General features: G+C 38.0%; 1 protein-coding gene across 2 annotated transcripts; it reads left to right on the top strand.

The window, feature by feature from the left end:
* Positions 1-530: 530 nt before the first annotated feature.
* On the top strand, positions 531-14937 carry CALM2 (calmodulin 2). 2 transcript variants are annotated; one of them, XM_007084706.3, is made up of 6 exons: positions 531-623; positions 6280-6310; positions 12887-13030; positions 13127-13233; positions 13467-13602; positions 14294-14937. In XM_007084706.3, the coding sequence occupies exons 1-6, from the start codon at positions 621-623 to the stop codon at positions 14320-14322; spliced, it is 450 nt and encodes a 149-aa protein (XP_007084768.1). In that variant the 5' UTR covers positions 531-620; the 3' UTR covers positions 14323-14937. The 2 variants fall into 2 exon arrangements, with proteins under 2 accessions (XP_007084768.1, XP_042837269.1); XM_042981335.1 differs by lacking the exons at positions 531-623; positions 6280-6310 and adding an exon at positions 10901-11079.
* The last annotated feature ends 1295 nt before the right edge of the window (positions 14938-16232 follow it).

Raw genomic sequence — 16232 nt, 5'->3', positions numbered from 1 at the left:
GGTGTTTTCGCCTACCCCTGCACAAGGGGCGGGAAAGTGTGTGTGTGAGTGTGGGAGAGAAGGATGGGTGGAGGAGGAAGGTTCTCCAGCCAAGCGCAAGGAAAGCGACTCTGCCGCCTGGCGCAGTTGCCAGGACAGCGCGGCCAGACCAGCAACGGCAGAAGCCGCACCGCGTCCCGGCGGCGGCTGCGAGCTCGAGTGACGCATTGCAGGTACGAACCAGCCAATCGGAGGCCGGCTCAACGATCGTCGGACTACAAATCGCCACCACGATGCTCCTCCGCGCCGCAAAGTAGGGCCCTTCGAGCGCGATTCCACGGGCCTTTTAACGGGCTGGCTGGGGAGTGAAACCCACTCACGTCATTCGTTCGCCCGCTTCCCTTTATCTCTTGCCTCGTCGAGTAAATAACAATGGATAAAGGAGTCTTGAAAAGAGTTAGAGAGGAGGGGGTTGGCCGGGACTCGTTTGCGATGTTCCGTTATCTGGCATGCGGCGGAGGGATCTGGCGGAGGGAGGTGTTTATGAGGCGCTGGGGGCGGAGGAGGAGAATTAGTCCGAGTAGGGCGAGCGAGCTGAGTGGTTGTGTGGTCGCTTCTCGGAGACCGGTAGCGCTTGCAGCATGGTGAGTGCGTCGCTAAGCTGCCGACGCTTGGCCTGAGGTGGGGGGGGGGGGGGCGAGGTTGAAGCGAATTTGTGAAAGAAAGGGAACTCTGCTCCCCCACACCCATCAGGAGTGGTCTTTGCCAGAGAGATGGCGCGAAAGAGACTGGGGGCACCGCGGCGGTTGCGTCGCAGGTGCTCCCCCATCCTTATCCTCCTTAGGGAGGTGTCCCCCGGCGAATTGGGGGCTGGGAGCATTGCCTACGAGGCAGCGAAGCTCCTCAGGGGCTTGGCTGGGTGAGGATCATAGATCCGGGTTGAGGGGTAGCCCAGCACATGGTGGAGGCGAGGCAGTGGAAGGGCGGGGGGTGGGGGGCAAAAGCCTCGGGTCTGGCATCCCGAAAGGTCAGTCCTGGGGTTGGATTCAAAAGCCCAACGGACGGTTAGTGCTGGCGCCAGGAAGCGCCTTTGTCCGCTTGCGGCCGCCATGCGCCGAGGGGGCGGGAGGGAGCGCGAGGCCCGGGGTGAGCGCCAGCGCCGCCGTTAGCCCGCATCCCCCGCGTGCCGGTGGAGGGGGGGGTGCCGGGGGCCGCGCGAGTGGGCGCGGCGCGCTGTGTGGGCTGAGCCGGAGCCGCGCGGGGAGCGGCCGGGGGGCGGGGCGGCGGGGCCGTGGCCGCCGCCCGCTTGACTCGGCTTGCGCCCCAGCTGCTGCGCTGGCACCTGCAGGGCTGCGGAGGTATCGTCCCGCGGCGCTGTGGGGCCCGCCGGTTGGGGATGGGTGGGGGAGGGCGGCCTCGGCAGTTTCCCATCCCCCTCTGGTGGCGAGAAGGAAGCTCGTTGAATCCTGATCTTTCCGCTCCATTTGGGCTCTGGGCCTTTTCCACCACCCATGGCTGGACAATTGAAAACAAATTTTTCTTCTTGTAAGTGGCTTTGTCATTGAAATGAGCTGCATACCTGAAGTCTGTCGCATCCTTACAGTGCGCGTCTTCTTGTTAGAGAAAGTAATCAGCTCCAGCTTGGATCTGAAAGGCGTTTCCTGTTCACCTACCGAAAGCAAGCTTTGGGGTGACTGCGGTTCTGTTGAAAGTCGCTTTTATCCTCCCGCAGTAGTTGGAAAGAGCCAGTGTCTATATCCTATTCTTGAGTACTCACGTGCACTCCTAATGTCAAAGAACCACATGCACAGAATTGCCCCCGCTCCCACCCCCTTGAAAATGAGTCGTATTTCCTTACAGGAATTGCCAGACCATCTTAACGTGCAGTTCAATTCGTTTATTCAGTAATGGGTATCAAATACGGTAGTGATAACAAGAATATACCGAGGGCGGGGGGAGCAGGGAAGTTTAAAAGTATCTTCCCGTCACTTGAGACCGGAACTCCTGGTTTTTTCCTGTTTAAAAAAAAAAAAAATCTAATGAGGGCGGTAATTTGCAATACCTATTTTGTGTTAACGTCTGCCAAGTGGTTACAGCGATGGGTGTGTCCAGAAGGCAAGGTGACATCTTAAGCAGGAGTTGGGAATTCTTGCCAACTGAAACCTCCAGCCTGTATGGGTGTGGGGCGAGGAGTTCGCCTTGGATAAACGAGTGATTATTTAAGTTTGATGCACTGGTTCTCTTGTGATTATTTTAAATTATTCTGGATTTGAATATACTAGTTGAATTTACTCTTCTAGGTGAAACCAGGTGTACATTATATGCATGTAATCAAGATTCTAAATTGTGGGGTAAATTTTTAAAAATGTTTTCAAATGAATGGTAAAGTTTTTTCCTAATCAGTCTAATCATTGAATCGGGAGCTCGAATAGATTTTCTTGGTAATGCATGCAGTTTGTTATGTATGTACGCTTTCATGGTCCTATGCCAGGGGTAAGCTTTTGTAGTTCCTGTTTACACTATTGGTGCGTTCGATTGACAGTCATTGTTATGTAAAATTAATTAGGAAGTTGTCTTAAGGTAACTTCATAATTCTAAAACCTGGAGATTTAAAATTAGGACTCTTATCAACTTATAGAATAAAAATTTGTGGAAGCGGAATAAGATTGCTCCCATAGTTCTTGGGTTTATATGTAGTTGATACATGCTCATTGAAAGGGTGGGGGATTGCTTTAAGAAGACTTGGGGCCCAACTGATAAGTAAAAGATGTGAAGAGGTAGAAAGTTTTTGTGCTTGTTTAAATAATCATTATTGCAAGGGCATCTCTGTTAAACTGAGGAAATCCACTATGGCCTTGTTAAAATATATAGAAGTTTCTAGATTTAGTTATAATGATCAAATTAGACCTTTAGTAAAGATCCTAATTTCTGTGAAATAATTTGTTCTAGTGGTTTCTTTATATGATGCTACATAGTATTGTTCTGTCAGAATTATATGTTTACTAAAATAATTTAAAGACTATTTTGATATAGGTAAAATAAATACCCTGACTTCTGAAATGTAGAAAAAACTTAGTAAGCCTTTGTTGTATCTAAGTAAAACTTGGAATTAAGAGGAATGAATGAAAGCTAGAAGTTTGTGTTCCGTTTTAAGCCTATGGATTCGTCTATTTATTCAAATAAGAATTTTGGATTATTTTTAAACTGCCATTCACTAGATAAGTTCCAAGAGTATCCATGTCTACTTTTGAATGCCAGTTAGGAAATGTTTAGTAGGTACATAATACATTCACTTTTCAGGTCACACATTAGTCTAGATTAGTGTTTCTCAATGTTTACAAATCACCTGTGGTTCTTCAAAATGCAGATTGTACTTCAGTAGGTCTGATGTGGAACCTGAGAGCGTGCTATGCCTGGAAGCTTTCTCTGTAGTGACCAGAACAGTAGAAATTCTATCAATTGTAGAAATAAAGGAGTAAGAACTAGTCATCTCTCTAGTGGATTGTTCTTCACTTTACTGAGATAAACACACGTGTTAATGAACTTGAGTTTTCCCGAAAGTATAATTCTTCTCGTTCTTCTAAGAAAATGGCATTCTCCATAGACAGAAATAAGAACCAGATTTATTTGCATGTAGTTGGAAAAGGCTTACAAATTAGAGTGCTAGGGAGTCGTGTATTTTTGCTTTTAGTAGGCCTTAATCTGAATGTTGCTGATAAAGTTTATTTTAAAAGCTTGAACTCTGGTTTAGTAGTAAATACAAAAGTTTCTTTAAGTTTCTTGAAACACTGCAAGCAAAATCCAGGAGCACTTTGAAGGCTGAGTAACAAAATGTAATGGCCCCATGCCATCTTGTCAGCTTTCTACCTCTAAGAAAACACATTCTTAGAAAAATTCACAAATAAGCTTTAAGGAATAAACTATCAAACAGAATGCCAAGTTACAATATAGTGCTTTTAATTGTAAATGGATGGGAAAAGTAAAATTAAGAAATAAACTTCCATGTGGCAGTAATACATTTTGAACTTAACTTTGTAGAAAGGATAAATTTTAAATAGGTATCTCCATATTACATGACAAGAGAAGCACACGTGCTTATGTATATTTTGATTGTCCAAAGTATTTCATAAGAAGTAATCTGGTAATATAGAGTGGAGTTAAGATGACTGGTATAAAAGACAAAGTATAGCCGGACGAAAATAGACTTCAAAATACCTGCATATGATACAGTCTGTGAGATCTTTAATGAGGGCCCTGCTACTGTCTGTAATGAGATAATGATGCCATGCATGTCTGTGTGGAAGTTGACTATAGTCAGGTTCATATTTAACATTGTAGGTTTTTCGATAAGTTAACATAAATAAAATAATTATCATTCAATTCTTGGGGCTGGTCCTTCACATAGTTTCTTACTGTGCACCATAACCTTGTAAGGTAGGTATTGTACAGATGAAATTGACTATGAGCAGTTGAGTAACCTGTCCAAGGTCACATGGCTATTAAGTGGCAAAGCTCTAGGATATTAGTCCAATGACTCAAAACACCATTCTTTTTTGTCTACTCTGCCCTTTCTTCATAAATGATAGAAATCCTGCAAAATGGGATTGGATTAGAAGTAAATCCTTTATAGTCTCTAACAAAGTAAACACCAAGTCAGTGGATTTACTGTGTTTTAAGTCTTACTCCATAGGGAAAACAACATAGGACTGATTTTATATCAGATACTTGGTGGAAGATTGGGATTTGGAAGGATACAAGTTGGGTTTTTTTTCAACTTCTGCATTTGAACTTAATTGTTGCCTCTTCAATTTTAAGATAGCAGACCTTTGGCTTTTTTCTTTTTTTAAATAGAAACCAGTTGAGTTTGCTTTGAGGTCAAATGAAAATTGTTGAGCAGGGAGAGAAACTTTCAAGCTTTCTGGGTCCTTCCCACATTTTGTCATGCTGTCCACTAGAAAAAAATGTGATGTTATTATTCTATATTAAGGTATTTTTTTCCAGAGCTGTGTTCCTTTAAAAGAGTGAAACCAGGCAGTGTTTATTCTTTCATACCAGTAAAAGAATGGATTAATCACAGAATGCTTGATTTCATATGGGTAAGGATATTAGAAGGTAGTTTCTTGTTCTGGGTTCTCAGTACCACATGGGTTGTTTCATGGATTTATGTACTAGTAAGTGGTGAAATGTCCCAGGATGAAGGCCACATGAAGCACAAGAAGCCTTGGTATTTTTTAGATATGTTTATAAATTATGGTACTCTGCATTTAAAACTTAGAGGTATTGAGTATGTCTAACACCTTTTTGTTTAATTCTGACTTTACTAGGTACTAATTTTGTACTCCTCCCAGAAATTTAACCTGAACCTCTTTCCCTATCTGTATGATAAAGAATGATACCAATACAGAGTTATTATGAAGATTGAATAAAAACCATGTATATAATGGACTTTAGCAAATGCCTGGGCTTTTTTTTTTTTTTTTTTTTTTTTTTTTTTTTAAGCAAAAATAAGTAACTCCTCTCAGTGTTAAAAAAAAAAATCACAAACCTTAAGTTCACTTTGGGGTTTTAAAAGTCAAGAGAAAATGGATAGCTGGATTTAACATTTAGTAAATAATGTAGTTCGAGTGGTTAGAATCCTGGATTCCCTGCAGTTGCCTGGCAGGTGAGGAGAAGTAAAAACTGGTAGCTTTCCTGTTCCCTCAACTAGGACAGCTTGGAGTTTTATCTTTATAATAGATGGGATTTTCACTTAGTATTTTTTTTTTTTTTAAGGTTTGGAAAATCCTTTTCATGTCCAAATGATGTGTTTAACCTTTTATAGGGGTAACTTTGAATGTAGTCCTTGGACATTATTTTTGGTTCAGTGGACATTTCTTCTAATAGTGGTTTTCATCTAACAGAGGAGGTGAGCTTAAGTTTAGGTATCCTAATTTTGAGAAAGGAAATAATGTTTTTGTTGGATTCTATCCTTGCTTTAGAAGAATAACAACTCCATTTAAACTCTCTAGTATTCTAGTATGCCAAATTGCTTTTTTTTTCCCCTCAGTTTTTGTGAAATTTGGACTTCAATATGTATTCTGAAATAATAGCTTGGTTTAAATATTAAACTTGGTCAAGACACTTTCATTTTTCACGTGCATTTTCTCTCTGTTGCTCATACTAAGGAATGTTAGACTAAATGCAGTTTATGGTACAAGGTGAAACTTGAAAGTTTTCAAACTTGTTTCTTAAAGTTTCTTAATTTAACTGCTAATCTGTATACTCTGAAGTCACTTACCTATCTCTGTGATCTCTTTGTAGGCTGACCAACTGACTGAAGAGCAGATTGCAGGTAAGAAATAATAAATTGTACCCATTAGATTTCATTATAAAGTGAATAGCCAACCTGAAAAATAAGTTATTTGTATGAAAGAATTCACTTTGGGGGTGCCTGGGTGGCTCAGTCGGTTAAATGTATGATTTCGGCTCAGGTCATGATCTCACAGTTCGTGAGTTCAAGCCCCTCATTGGGCTGTCCACTCTTAGCACAGAGTGCACTTTGGATCTTCAGTCCCTCTCTGTGTCTGCCCCTGCCCCGCTCGCATTCTTTCTCCTCTCTCTCAAAAATGAAGTAAAACGTTAAAAAAAATAATTATCACTCACTCACACACACACACACACACACACACACACACACTCAGTTTGCTTTGCTCTATGCAGTAGATAGTAACAAATGAGTGTAATGTAACATAGTAATTGAATCTGCTTTGTCAAATGAGAAGGTACGCTTGCCTGTGAAAGATGTATGGAGCTAACCGTAAATAAAGGCAGGTTTTTGGGGCACCTGGTTGGCTTAGTCGGCTGAGTCTGAGACTTGGACTCCGATCATGACCTCACAGCTGGTAAATTCGAGCCCCACATCAGGCTCACTGCTGTCAAGTGTGGAACCCACTTTGGGTCCTCTGTCCCCCATCTCTTTCCGCTCCTTCTCCACCTAGTGCTTTCTCGCTCAAAAATAAACATTAAAAATTTTTTTTTTAAGGCAAGTTTTTTGGCTATGTGGGTATATACTTTGGAGCTTGGTGGTGGTGGTCTTTGTTTTTCTTGAAGATTATCTTTCAGACATGAATTCTGGGTAGTTTTTAACACTGCCAACTCCAGACTACTCTTCACAAGAAGAAAAGAGCCAAGTAGTAATTAATAGGTAACTTGAAATGTTGAATCAGGACGGGAACATTGAATTTACCCCAATTTAAAGTAGCTAATATTTTAACCTTAGAATTGCACATGGGATCAATCTGAGATAACCATTATCTCTAGAGAAAGACTTAAATCCAAAAGTTAATCATTCTGTTTTACAAATGTGTAATAAGTTGAATTTTGTCTTAAAGAACAGTAACAGCTATTGAAATGAGCTTTTAAATCTTGCTATGGCAATAAGTGAAATTGTTACGTGAAACTTGTCATGTTGTCTTTATGTGATAACATTAAATATTGGTACTTTTGATTTTATTCTAACACTTTGTGATGGCTGGTTAACATCAAAATGTTGGAGAAACTAGCAAAAGATTTTTTTTTTTAATTCATTGTAGTGTTAAAATGCTTTTCAAACTCTTTACTTTCTTCAGACTTTTATTAACACAAGTATCAAGCAGTTTTAACTACCAGTTTTCCTGGTAGGCAAGAAGTTTGAAGTGTTCCAAATCGCTAAAGCATTTTTTTTTTTTTTTTTAATGCTAGAGAAAACTGAGAAGCCCAGTTGGAACTCCACTATATATCCCATTTAAAGTAAGCCCCCACCAATGTAAACACAAATTTGGAGGACCCAGAAATCACTAGTCTCCTCAAACATTCATCACAAATACTATTTCATAGGACTGTGTAGAGTAGAAAGCTCCTTAGCATTAAGGACCAAATATATAAGTAAGTTTTATTTTTACTTATTGTGTGAATTTGACTTAAATCTGAGAATTGCTTTCTGGGATTGATAAATTGCATGTACTGAGTGCTGAAGCAGTCAAGCAGAGCTTTGGAAATAGTTTCTTTGTTCATTTATATTATCTTAAATGTGTCTGTGAAATGTAAATTACTCTAAAGTAGTGTTGTTGTTTTTAATAATGTCTCCTTTAGATCTGAAGGGCTAATTAATATTTCCGGTCTTAAATTCTTCTCTAATACATTTACCTCCCTGTCTGCCTTTCATTTCTTGGTATTCCTAGTCAGATAGTTATTCCTGCTGTATATAACACAGCATGTTCACTTTCAAATGTATCATTTGAGGTATCTGTCACATACCTGGTGCTCATTATTGCCCTCCCAACCACACATACAACTAATTATCAAAACAAAATACTTTGTTTCTATTAAATAGATGAGGATCAGTCTTCAAAGACTGATAGCATTTTCATAAAGAATTCTAGCAGTTCACTGGAGCAATCACTTTAGGATAAATGTGGTCTTTTCATTGACTTTCATGATAAAATTAAATTTCCAGTGGGGATGGGAGAAAATCTATTTTATATTTTAGATTCTGTTCCTACCCTGCATTTTCCTAGGCTTTTATTTATTTTTATTTTTCTGTTTGTTTATTTTGAGAGAGAGAGAAAACAAGCAGGGGATGGGCAGGGAGAGAGGGAGAGAATCCCAGTCAGGCTCCACACTATCATGACAGCACAGAGCCCGATGTGGGGCTCGAACTCATAAACCACGAGATCATGACCTGAGCTGAAATCAAGAGTCAGGCGCTTAACCAGCTCAGCCACCCAGGTGCCCCTTCCTAGGCTTTTAAAACCATTCCTTGGACCCCAGGTTTAGTGAACCTTTAGAGAAGCCAATGCTTTTATTCTACTAAAATAAAACCCTGTGAGATCAGGGACCTTTTTGTTGCCTCTTGTATCCCCTGTGCCTCCCACATAGTAAGGACTGAAGAATGGATACACTTTAAACATGTTCCAGAACACCATCTACTGTATCCTAAGAGTTATTCTGCTTCCTTCGAAAATCCCTTCCTCCTAATTTGATTGTTTTAATGTCCACCTTTGAGGTGGAGGCAAATTATTTTCTTTATCCTGATAAATTGTAATCACTGGGAGCTAGTAACATTTTAGAGTCCTTATCAAAAAATGAAATGTTAAGCTTAATAAATAAATTAACATTGAATATACTAAGGTACTTTTTAAGCTATTTTTGTCTCCATATGATAACCATTACTACTTCAGATTTGTTTAGAAATTCTAACAGCAAATAATGTAGAAAAAGCATGTCTGTTTAGGTGAAGTTACTGGAATTGTTCACATTACCTAGTCTTAAAAGGCAATCCAGAAGAGTCCAGTGTGACCTTACTAACAAGTTAATTTTGTTGATGACCCTGCCGTGATGTCAGTTGTTGGTGTTTGACATTTAGGGGACTAATAAGAAAAACCTAACAAAAATTTTTCTTTTTTGAAGTTCCAGTGTAGGGGTAAAACTTACTTGATAAAAATAATAATCTTAGTTTACGTAGTGCCAACAAAAGTCTGATACATGCCCTTTGTGAGATTATTAAGTTCAGAATTTTCTAAGTACTAGGAAGTTGGTAAACAGGCATTTGATTTAAGTCATTCATGGGAATTTCTGTTTAGAATGGTGTACATCTATACATAAAGATAATTTTCTTGTGACTTAAGTTATTAGATGATAGATGCCATGTGTTCAAACCCTAGTAGTTTATGCATTTCTAGTCAGTATTTCTATGTCCTGCTTGGGGCTGGGGGACAACCTGAGTAAAATGGAAATGTCTTCAAATTCTACTACTTGTGGGATTTATTGATCTGTTTTTGTCATTGAGTCAATCTAGTTAATCTATTATATGCTAATTTTGTAAAAATCAATTCTTTGCCACTAAGCTTCTGAAACAAGGGGAGTTTGTCTGAAAACAAACAATATTAAATGGAATGGAATTGTCTTGTTACTGAATGTAGTAAATTACGCAACTAGTCAGTGATAACTTGGTCTAAAGCTAAACAGTTAAGAGATTTTAAGCAGAAGAAGGTAATGTGGTAATCTAAAAAAGTAGTAATAGCACCAGATAGTTGTGTGGGTAGTTTTATTTTATTTTATTTTTTTTTTTTTAGTATTTATTTTTGAGAGAGAGAGAGTGAACACAAGCGGGGGAGGGGCATAGAGAGAGGGAGACACATAATCTGAAGCAGGCTCCAGGCTCTGAGCTGTCAGCGCAGAGCCTAATGGGGGGGCTAGAACTCCTGATCTGTGAGACCACGACCTGAGCCCAAGTTTGATGCTTAACCCACTGAGCCACCCAGGTGCCTCTGTGGGTAATTTTAAATAAAGAATCCAGTTAGAAGGCTGTTGTAATGGTCTAAGCAAAAGATGACAGGGCCATGAAACAAGATAATGTCTTGTAGAGATGTAAAAGGAATGAAGCAGTGTTCAGAGGGAAAGAGTTAAAAATGTCTTCTGTTTGCATTCCTAGGGTTGCTGGGGAATATAGAATTCTTTTTTGTAAGTCTTACTTGGGGTCAGCCAGGGGCGATGTCTTTTAGGAAGTCCAAAATAAAGGTACTTACTATAGGGTGGGGAGGGATACATTCTAAGACCCCAGTGGATGCCTGAAACCACTGACAGTACCAAACTCTAGTTTTTCCTATGCACACATACCTATGATACAGTTTAATTTATAAATTAGGTGCAATAAAAGATGAACAACAGTAACAATAATAATAATATGCTGTAATATAAGTTAACATGAGTGTGGTCTCTCATATAGCGTATTCACCCTTCTTATGATGATGTAAGATAATAAAATTCTTGTGTGATGATATGAAGTGTAGTGAATGAGGTAGGCATTGTGATGTAGTGTGTTAGGCTGCTATTGACTTTGACAGTATGCCAAAAAGATCACCTGCTTTTGGACTGCAGTTGGTGTTGGTAACTGAAACAACAGTGAAACTGTGGGTGGGGGAACTACTGTATTATGTTAAGGAGAGAGACCAGTAGGCTAAAGAAGTCTTCATTATAAGTGGGCATCAATGAAATGGCCAGAGAGAAGAAAAGGGATAAGAAGATTGGTCATATCTACATGTGAGAGAGATAAATGGGAGAAAGAGCCTTTGACAGTGTAAGGTAGGAAGTAAACTGAAGTACTGTTGTGAAAGCCAAGAGAAGTTTAGAATTTTTTCAGTGTTTTGGATGCTGCAGGAAAATGAGATCATCTTTTTCTTGACACTTGTCAGACATAGCTCTGAGTGCTTTATGTTTATCAATTAAATTTATAAACTTAGTAAGTAGGTTCACTTATTCCTGTTTAACAAAAAGGAGGAAGCTGAGGTAGTAACTTAACTTGCCTAAGGTTACATTACTAGTAAGTAGCAGAGCTGATATTATTTAACCCAAGTGGTTGAGTTCCAAAGTCTGCTTTTTAGTTTCTATGCTATATGACCTCACATACTTAAGCACAATTGTTCAATTGAGCAACTAGATCGTTATTGGTAGACTTGGCATTTTCAACTGATGAGTGGAGCTGGAAGTAATTGTAATAGTGGATTCGTAGAAGAAATGTGAGTGATGGTGCTTCCCAAGATTGGGGGAAGATAAGGGCAGGCACCTAAGAGAAAATACAGGGTTTGAATTTAGTTTTAAACTTAAGACACATGATACATGTTAATGGTGATATCAGTGGAAGAGTAGTTGAGACTAGTGAAGAGATTATGATGGATTGAAACTGGGAGGAGTAGGACATGGGATTATATAAGAGGGAAGCACACTATTTCTTAAAACATGTCAGGTACACATTTTCAAATGGATAGATATTTTGAGGGAACTTAGTGCTGTGAAATTTGGAACTGCTTTTGGATTTGCATGCTGATGGGGTATGATACCTTTTTAAAAAGCACCCTATCAGAAAATACTGGTTTTGTTACTAGCTCATTTATATGATCTTGCATTACCAAATTTAATTTCTGCTTTAGTTTATAAAATAAATGATGAAGCCAGGAATTCTGGACTGCTGTTCCAACAGCTTTCTATGTAATGCAGTGGTGAGTTAAAAGGAACATAATTTCACAAGACATCTTAAAGATCTAAGATAATAATATATTTCACTATATTAAAAGTTTGGGATATTATATATACATATATAATTTTTTTTTTTTTTAATGTTTATTTTTGAGAGAGAGGGAGACAGTTTTCCGAAGCAGGCTCTGCCCTGATAGCAGACAGCCTGATGGGCCCGAACTCATGAACCCGTGAGACAATCTAATTGACTGAGCCAACCAGGCACCCTTGGGATTTTATATTCTAAATAAAGGTCTAAATTATCTTTGTTCTTAGTAATACAATACTTCGCTAAAACTAACCATTCATATCTTGATCATCCTATTGTTAGTATCATTATAGATTATTTGGTGATAGTTCCTTAGATCTCAGAAAAGGAAACTAGCCTATTGCATATTGTTCTGAAGTTTAAAGTTTTTTTTGTTCTTAAATTAGTAGGTTCTTAAATAGGCTTAATTTTAACTTTTGAGGATTACTTCAGACAGAATGCATATAGTTGCTCTATGGAAACACATGCTGCTACCATAGTCTTATTTTTCTATTTGGAGCTTCAGTAGAAAATAGAGAAGCTTTGATTCTTTCAATCCAGAATAATTTTGACTCTTATCTGTTCTTGATATTGGAGCTCTCTCTGTAAGATTTTAGGTGAAAAAAATTGCTGATATGTCAATATGAACAACATATTGGTATGATTAGCTAAAGATGTTTGAAATATCACAAGGTCTTTGCACCTAATTCTTTAGGAATCAAAAGCTGATTTCAGGTGCTACCTCCATATATATCTTTGCTTTTAAGAATTGATTAATTGATTTCATTTAGGAGTTTACTTTTTATTGTTGTTAATTTGTACATTTGGATTGGTCTCTCTTTAAAACAGAATTCAAAGAAGCTTTTTCACTATTTGACAAGGATGGTGATGGAACTATAACAACAAAGGAATTGGGAACTGTAATGAGATCTCTTGGGCAGAATCCCACAGAAGCAGAGTTACAGGACATGATTAATGAAGTAGATGCTGATGGTAAATTTTTTTAATTGGGGGTTTATTTGGGGAGGGGGAGTCAAAGAGGGTTATTTAAATCCTGTTGTAATATTTCAACTAAACAAACCATTTCAGGAAATGGCACAATTGACTTCCCGGAATTTCTGACAATGATGGCAAGAAAAATGAAAGATACAGACAGTGAAGAAGAAATTAGAGAAGCATTCCGTGTGTTTGATAAGGTAGGTATTCAGGGATTGGATTTGTTAAATTTTGAGTATGACTCTTGGCAAGAAGGCATCACTTGACTTTGGAACTAAGAAATGGTGATTTCAGTGTAGGCTATCCTGCTTTGTCCTCCGTGACCTTTAATTTATAGTTCAACTACAGATTGTTTTTAGTTGGTATGTATTTCTAAAGTGTATTTTTTCCCTATGAGTCTGTAATTTTACTTATTATACTAAATTTTTTCTAGGATGGCAATGGCTATATTAGTGCAGCAGAGCTTCGCCATGTGATGACAAACCTGGGAGAGAAGTTAACAGATGAGGAGGTTGATGAAATGATCAGGGAAGCAGATATTGATGGTGATGGTCAAGTAAACTATGAAGGTAAGTCTTTCACTACCTCCTTCTGCACTTTGATTTTAAGTTATAGGTGTTTGTTAGGTATCTGATAGGTCAAAATTAGGGACCTCCCCCCTCATAAAGATGATAAAATGGGTTTTTATATTTATAAACCTTTAGCTTTTCAGAGTGTTTTCTATAGATTAGGCAAAAATCATCACCTGAGAACTTTTTTAGAACAGTTTACTATTGGTCCTATCCATATACCTAGTATCTAAGTTTGAGAAGCACTGTACTGCAGACTGCTGAATTGATCTTTGTATAATGATTGTAGAACAGTTTGAAAATCTTTAAAATTATTTCAGGATCCTCAAAATGAAATTAAGGTGACTTTCCTTCATTGGATTTATTTTTCCTCTAATTCGCTTTAGTCTAAAACTGTTTACTTATGCTTCCATTCAAAATTACCATGTTATTACCAAACTTAAGAGCAAGAATGCTTCTATTTACAATAGCTTATTAAAAGCATTAATTTGGTTTATTGGTTAATGATCCTTAGTAATTTTAGTTTATGGAGTTCCAGCCTTGACAGTCTAAGTAAACTAGCTTTCCTCTGTACCATACAGTATTTTTGAGGAAAGAAAGGGGAAATGGAGACTGCTCAGATATTGAGTAATATGATTGGTTTTGTCAGTCTTTTGCCATTGACACTTTTTGTGTGCTTCTTCTTTTTCAGAGTTTGTACAAATGATGACAGCAAAGTGAAGACATTGTACAGAATGTGTTAAATTTCTTGTACAAAATTGTTTATTTGCCTTTTCTTTGTTTGTAACTTATCTGTAAAAGGTTTCCCCCTGCTGTCAAAAAATATGCATGTATAGTAATTAGGACTTATTCCTCCATGTTTTCTTCCCTTATCTTACTGTCATTGTCCTGAAACCTTATTTTAGAAAAATGAACAAGTAACATGTTGCATGTGGCTTACTCTGGATATATCTAAGCCCTTCTGCACATCTAAACTTAGATGGAGTTGGTCAAACGAGGGAACATCTGGGTTATGCCTTTTTTTTAAGTAGTTTTCTTTAGGAATTGTCAGCATGTTGTTGTTGAAGTGTGGAGTTGTAACTCTGCGTGGACTATGGACAGTCAACAATATGTACTTAAAAGTTGCACTATTGCAAAACGGGTGTATTATCCAGGTACTCGTACACTATTTTTTTGTACTGCTGGTCCTGTACCAGAAACATTTTCTTTTATTGTTAACTTGCTTTTTAAACTTTGTTTAGCCACTTAAAGAAAATCTGCTTATGGCACAATTTGCCTCAAATCCATTCCAAGTTGTATATTTGTTTTCCAATAAAAAAATTACAATTTACCCAACTGTTGCTCTGAATCTGAGTCATTTAATTAACTTGAGGTCAATTTTGAGAATCAAGTGGGGTGGTTTTTACTTAGTATAATTTAGATGTTTTTATTTGCTTGTTTTTACTCTCTAGATTGTGTTTAGTTTTGAAATTATGATACTTCCTTCAAAAGGTTTAAGTGAAAGATTAAAAAACTTTTTGTAAGTGTACATAACATGGGAACTGGCATAATGTAGGTGTTTAGTGTTTCCTTACTCTTCAACTTTGGCATATCCACTTGTCCGTATTAACTTCATTCATGCAATGACTTTTTAAAATATTTGTTAACAAAAAACAATCCAAAAGAAGGGGAGGGTGTCATTATGCTTTTACTTCTATTTGCTAATGTTTTATTCATAGTGCTTTTTCTTCTTCATAAGGCAAAAGAGAACTTTGGGTTGTCCTGCCTATCTGCAACATGTTTTACAAAAAAGTTATCTTTAGGAGGGGATTGGCACTTCTGGTTTTAGTTTTTGCTTGCTTCTAAACCATTGCTTTATGATCTTAAGCTCAAAAAGTGGTTATCAGGGTTTGTTTGTTTGTTTTAGTTACCTTTTAAATACTTAATGCAAAATTCCATAGTAAACCAGAGCCAAGCTTAAAACATTAAGTATAATTGTTATCTGATTATTGTAGCCACAAGGTTTATCTTCCCAGGGGGTTAATTCATTTGGCAGGCTATTGCCCATCTTGGACTATTTCAATACCTTTATTCTACCAGAAAATAGAAAAGTGGATGGTTAGTGAAGGAAAAGGGAACTAAGTAGGTTTTAGAGCGAAGTTACAGGCATTGATAATCCTAACAGGGTGTTACATTATTACATGCTAGGCAGGCAATCAATTAAATAGAAAGACCTTCATTACATGTAATAATTAAGTGAAAAGGAAGGACAGCAAAGTATTTGGGGCAAAGATTAACATGCCTGGGTGTTGAGTCACAGTAGTCTCCAGTGTATTAAACATGGGCTTTGGAGTTTTATCTCAACAGTGTTCATATCACTGCTGTGTGTAAAACTTGAAGAGGTCAGTGTTTTCTAAGCCTCAGTTATTTTGCCTGCAAAATGGGTATAGTTGAGCCAACTGGTTTTTAACTTGACTTTTACAATAACGAAGGTAAAGTACTTAGCATAGTTCTTGGCGTTTGCAGTAGGTGTTCAGTTGATGTTACTACGCTCTTAAACCAGTTATGACTCTAAAATGAGGGAGTTGGTCAAAGTTAATCTTTCGCAGTTCCAACAGTTTTTCCAATCCCTACATTTTGAAGTTTACCTA

The sequence above is a fragment of the Panthera tigris genome, chromosome A3 (assembly GCF_018350195.1).
Source record: "Panthera tigris isolate Pti1 chromosome A3, P.tigris_Pti1_mat1.1, whole genome shotgun sequence".
NCBI classification, from domain to species: domain Eukaryota; kingdom Metazoa; phylum Chordata; class Mammalia; order Carnivora; family Felidae; genus Panthera; species Panthera tigris.
The sequence above is the reverse complement of the archived record's forward strand: the minus strand, read 5'-3'. Positions and strand labels throughout refer to the sequence as shown.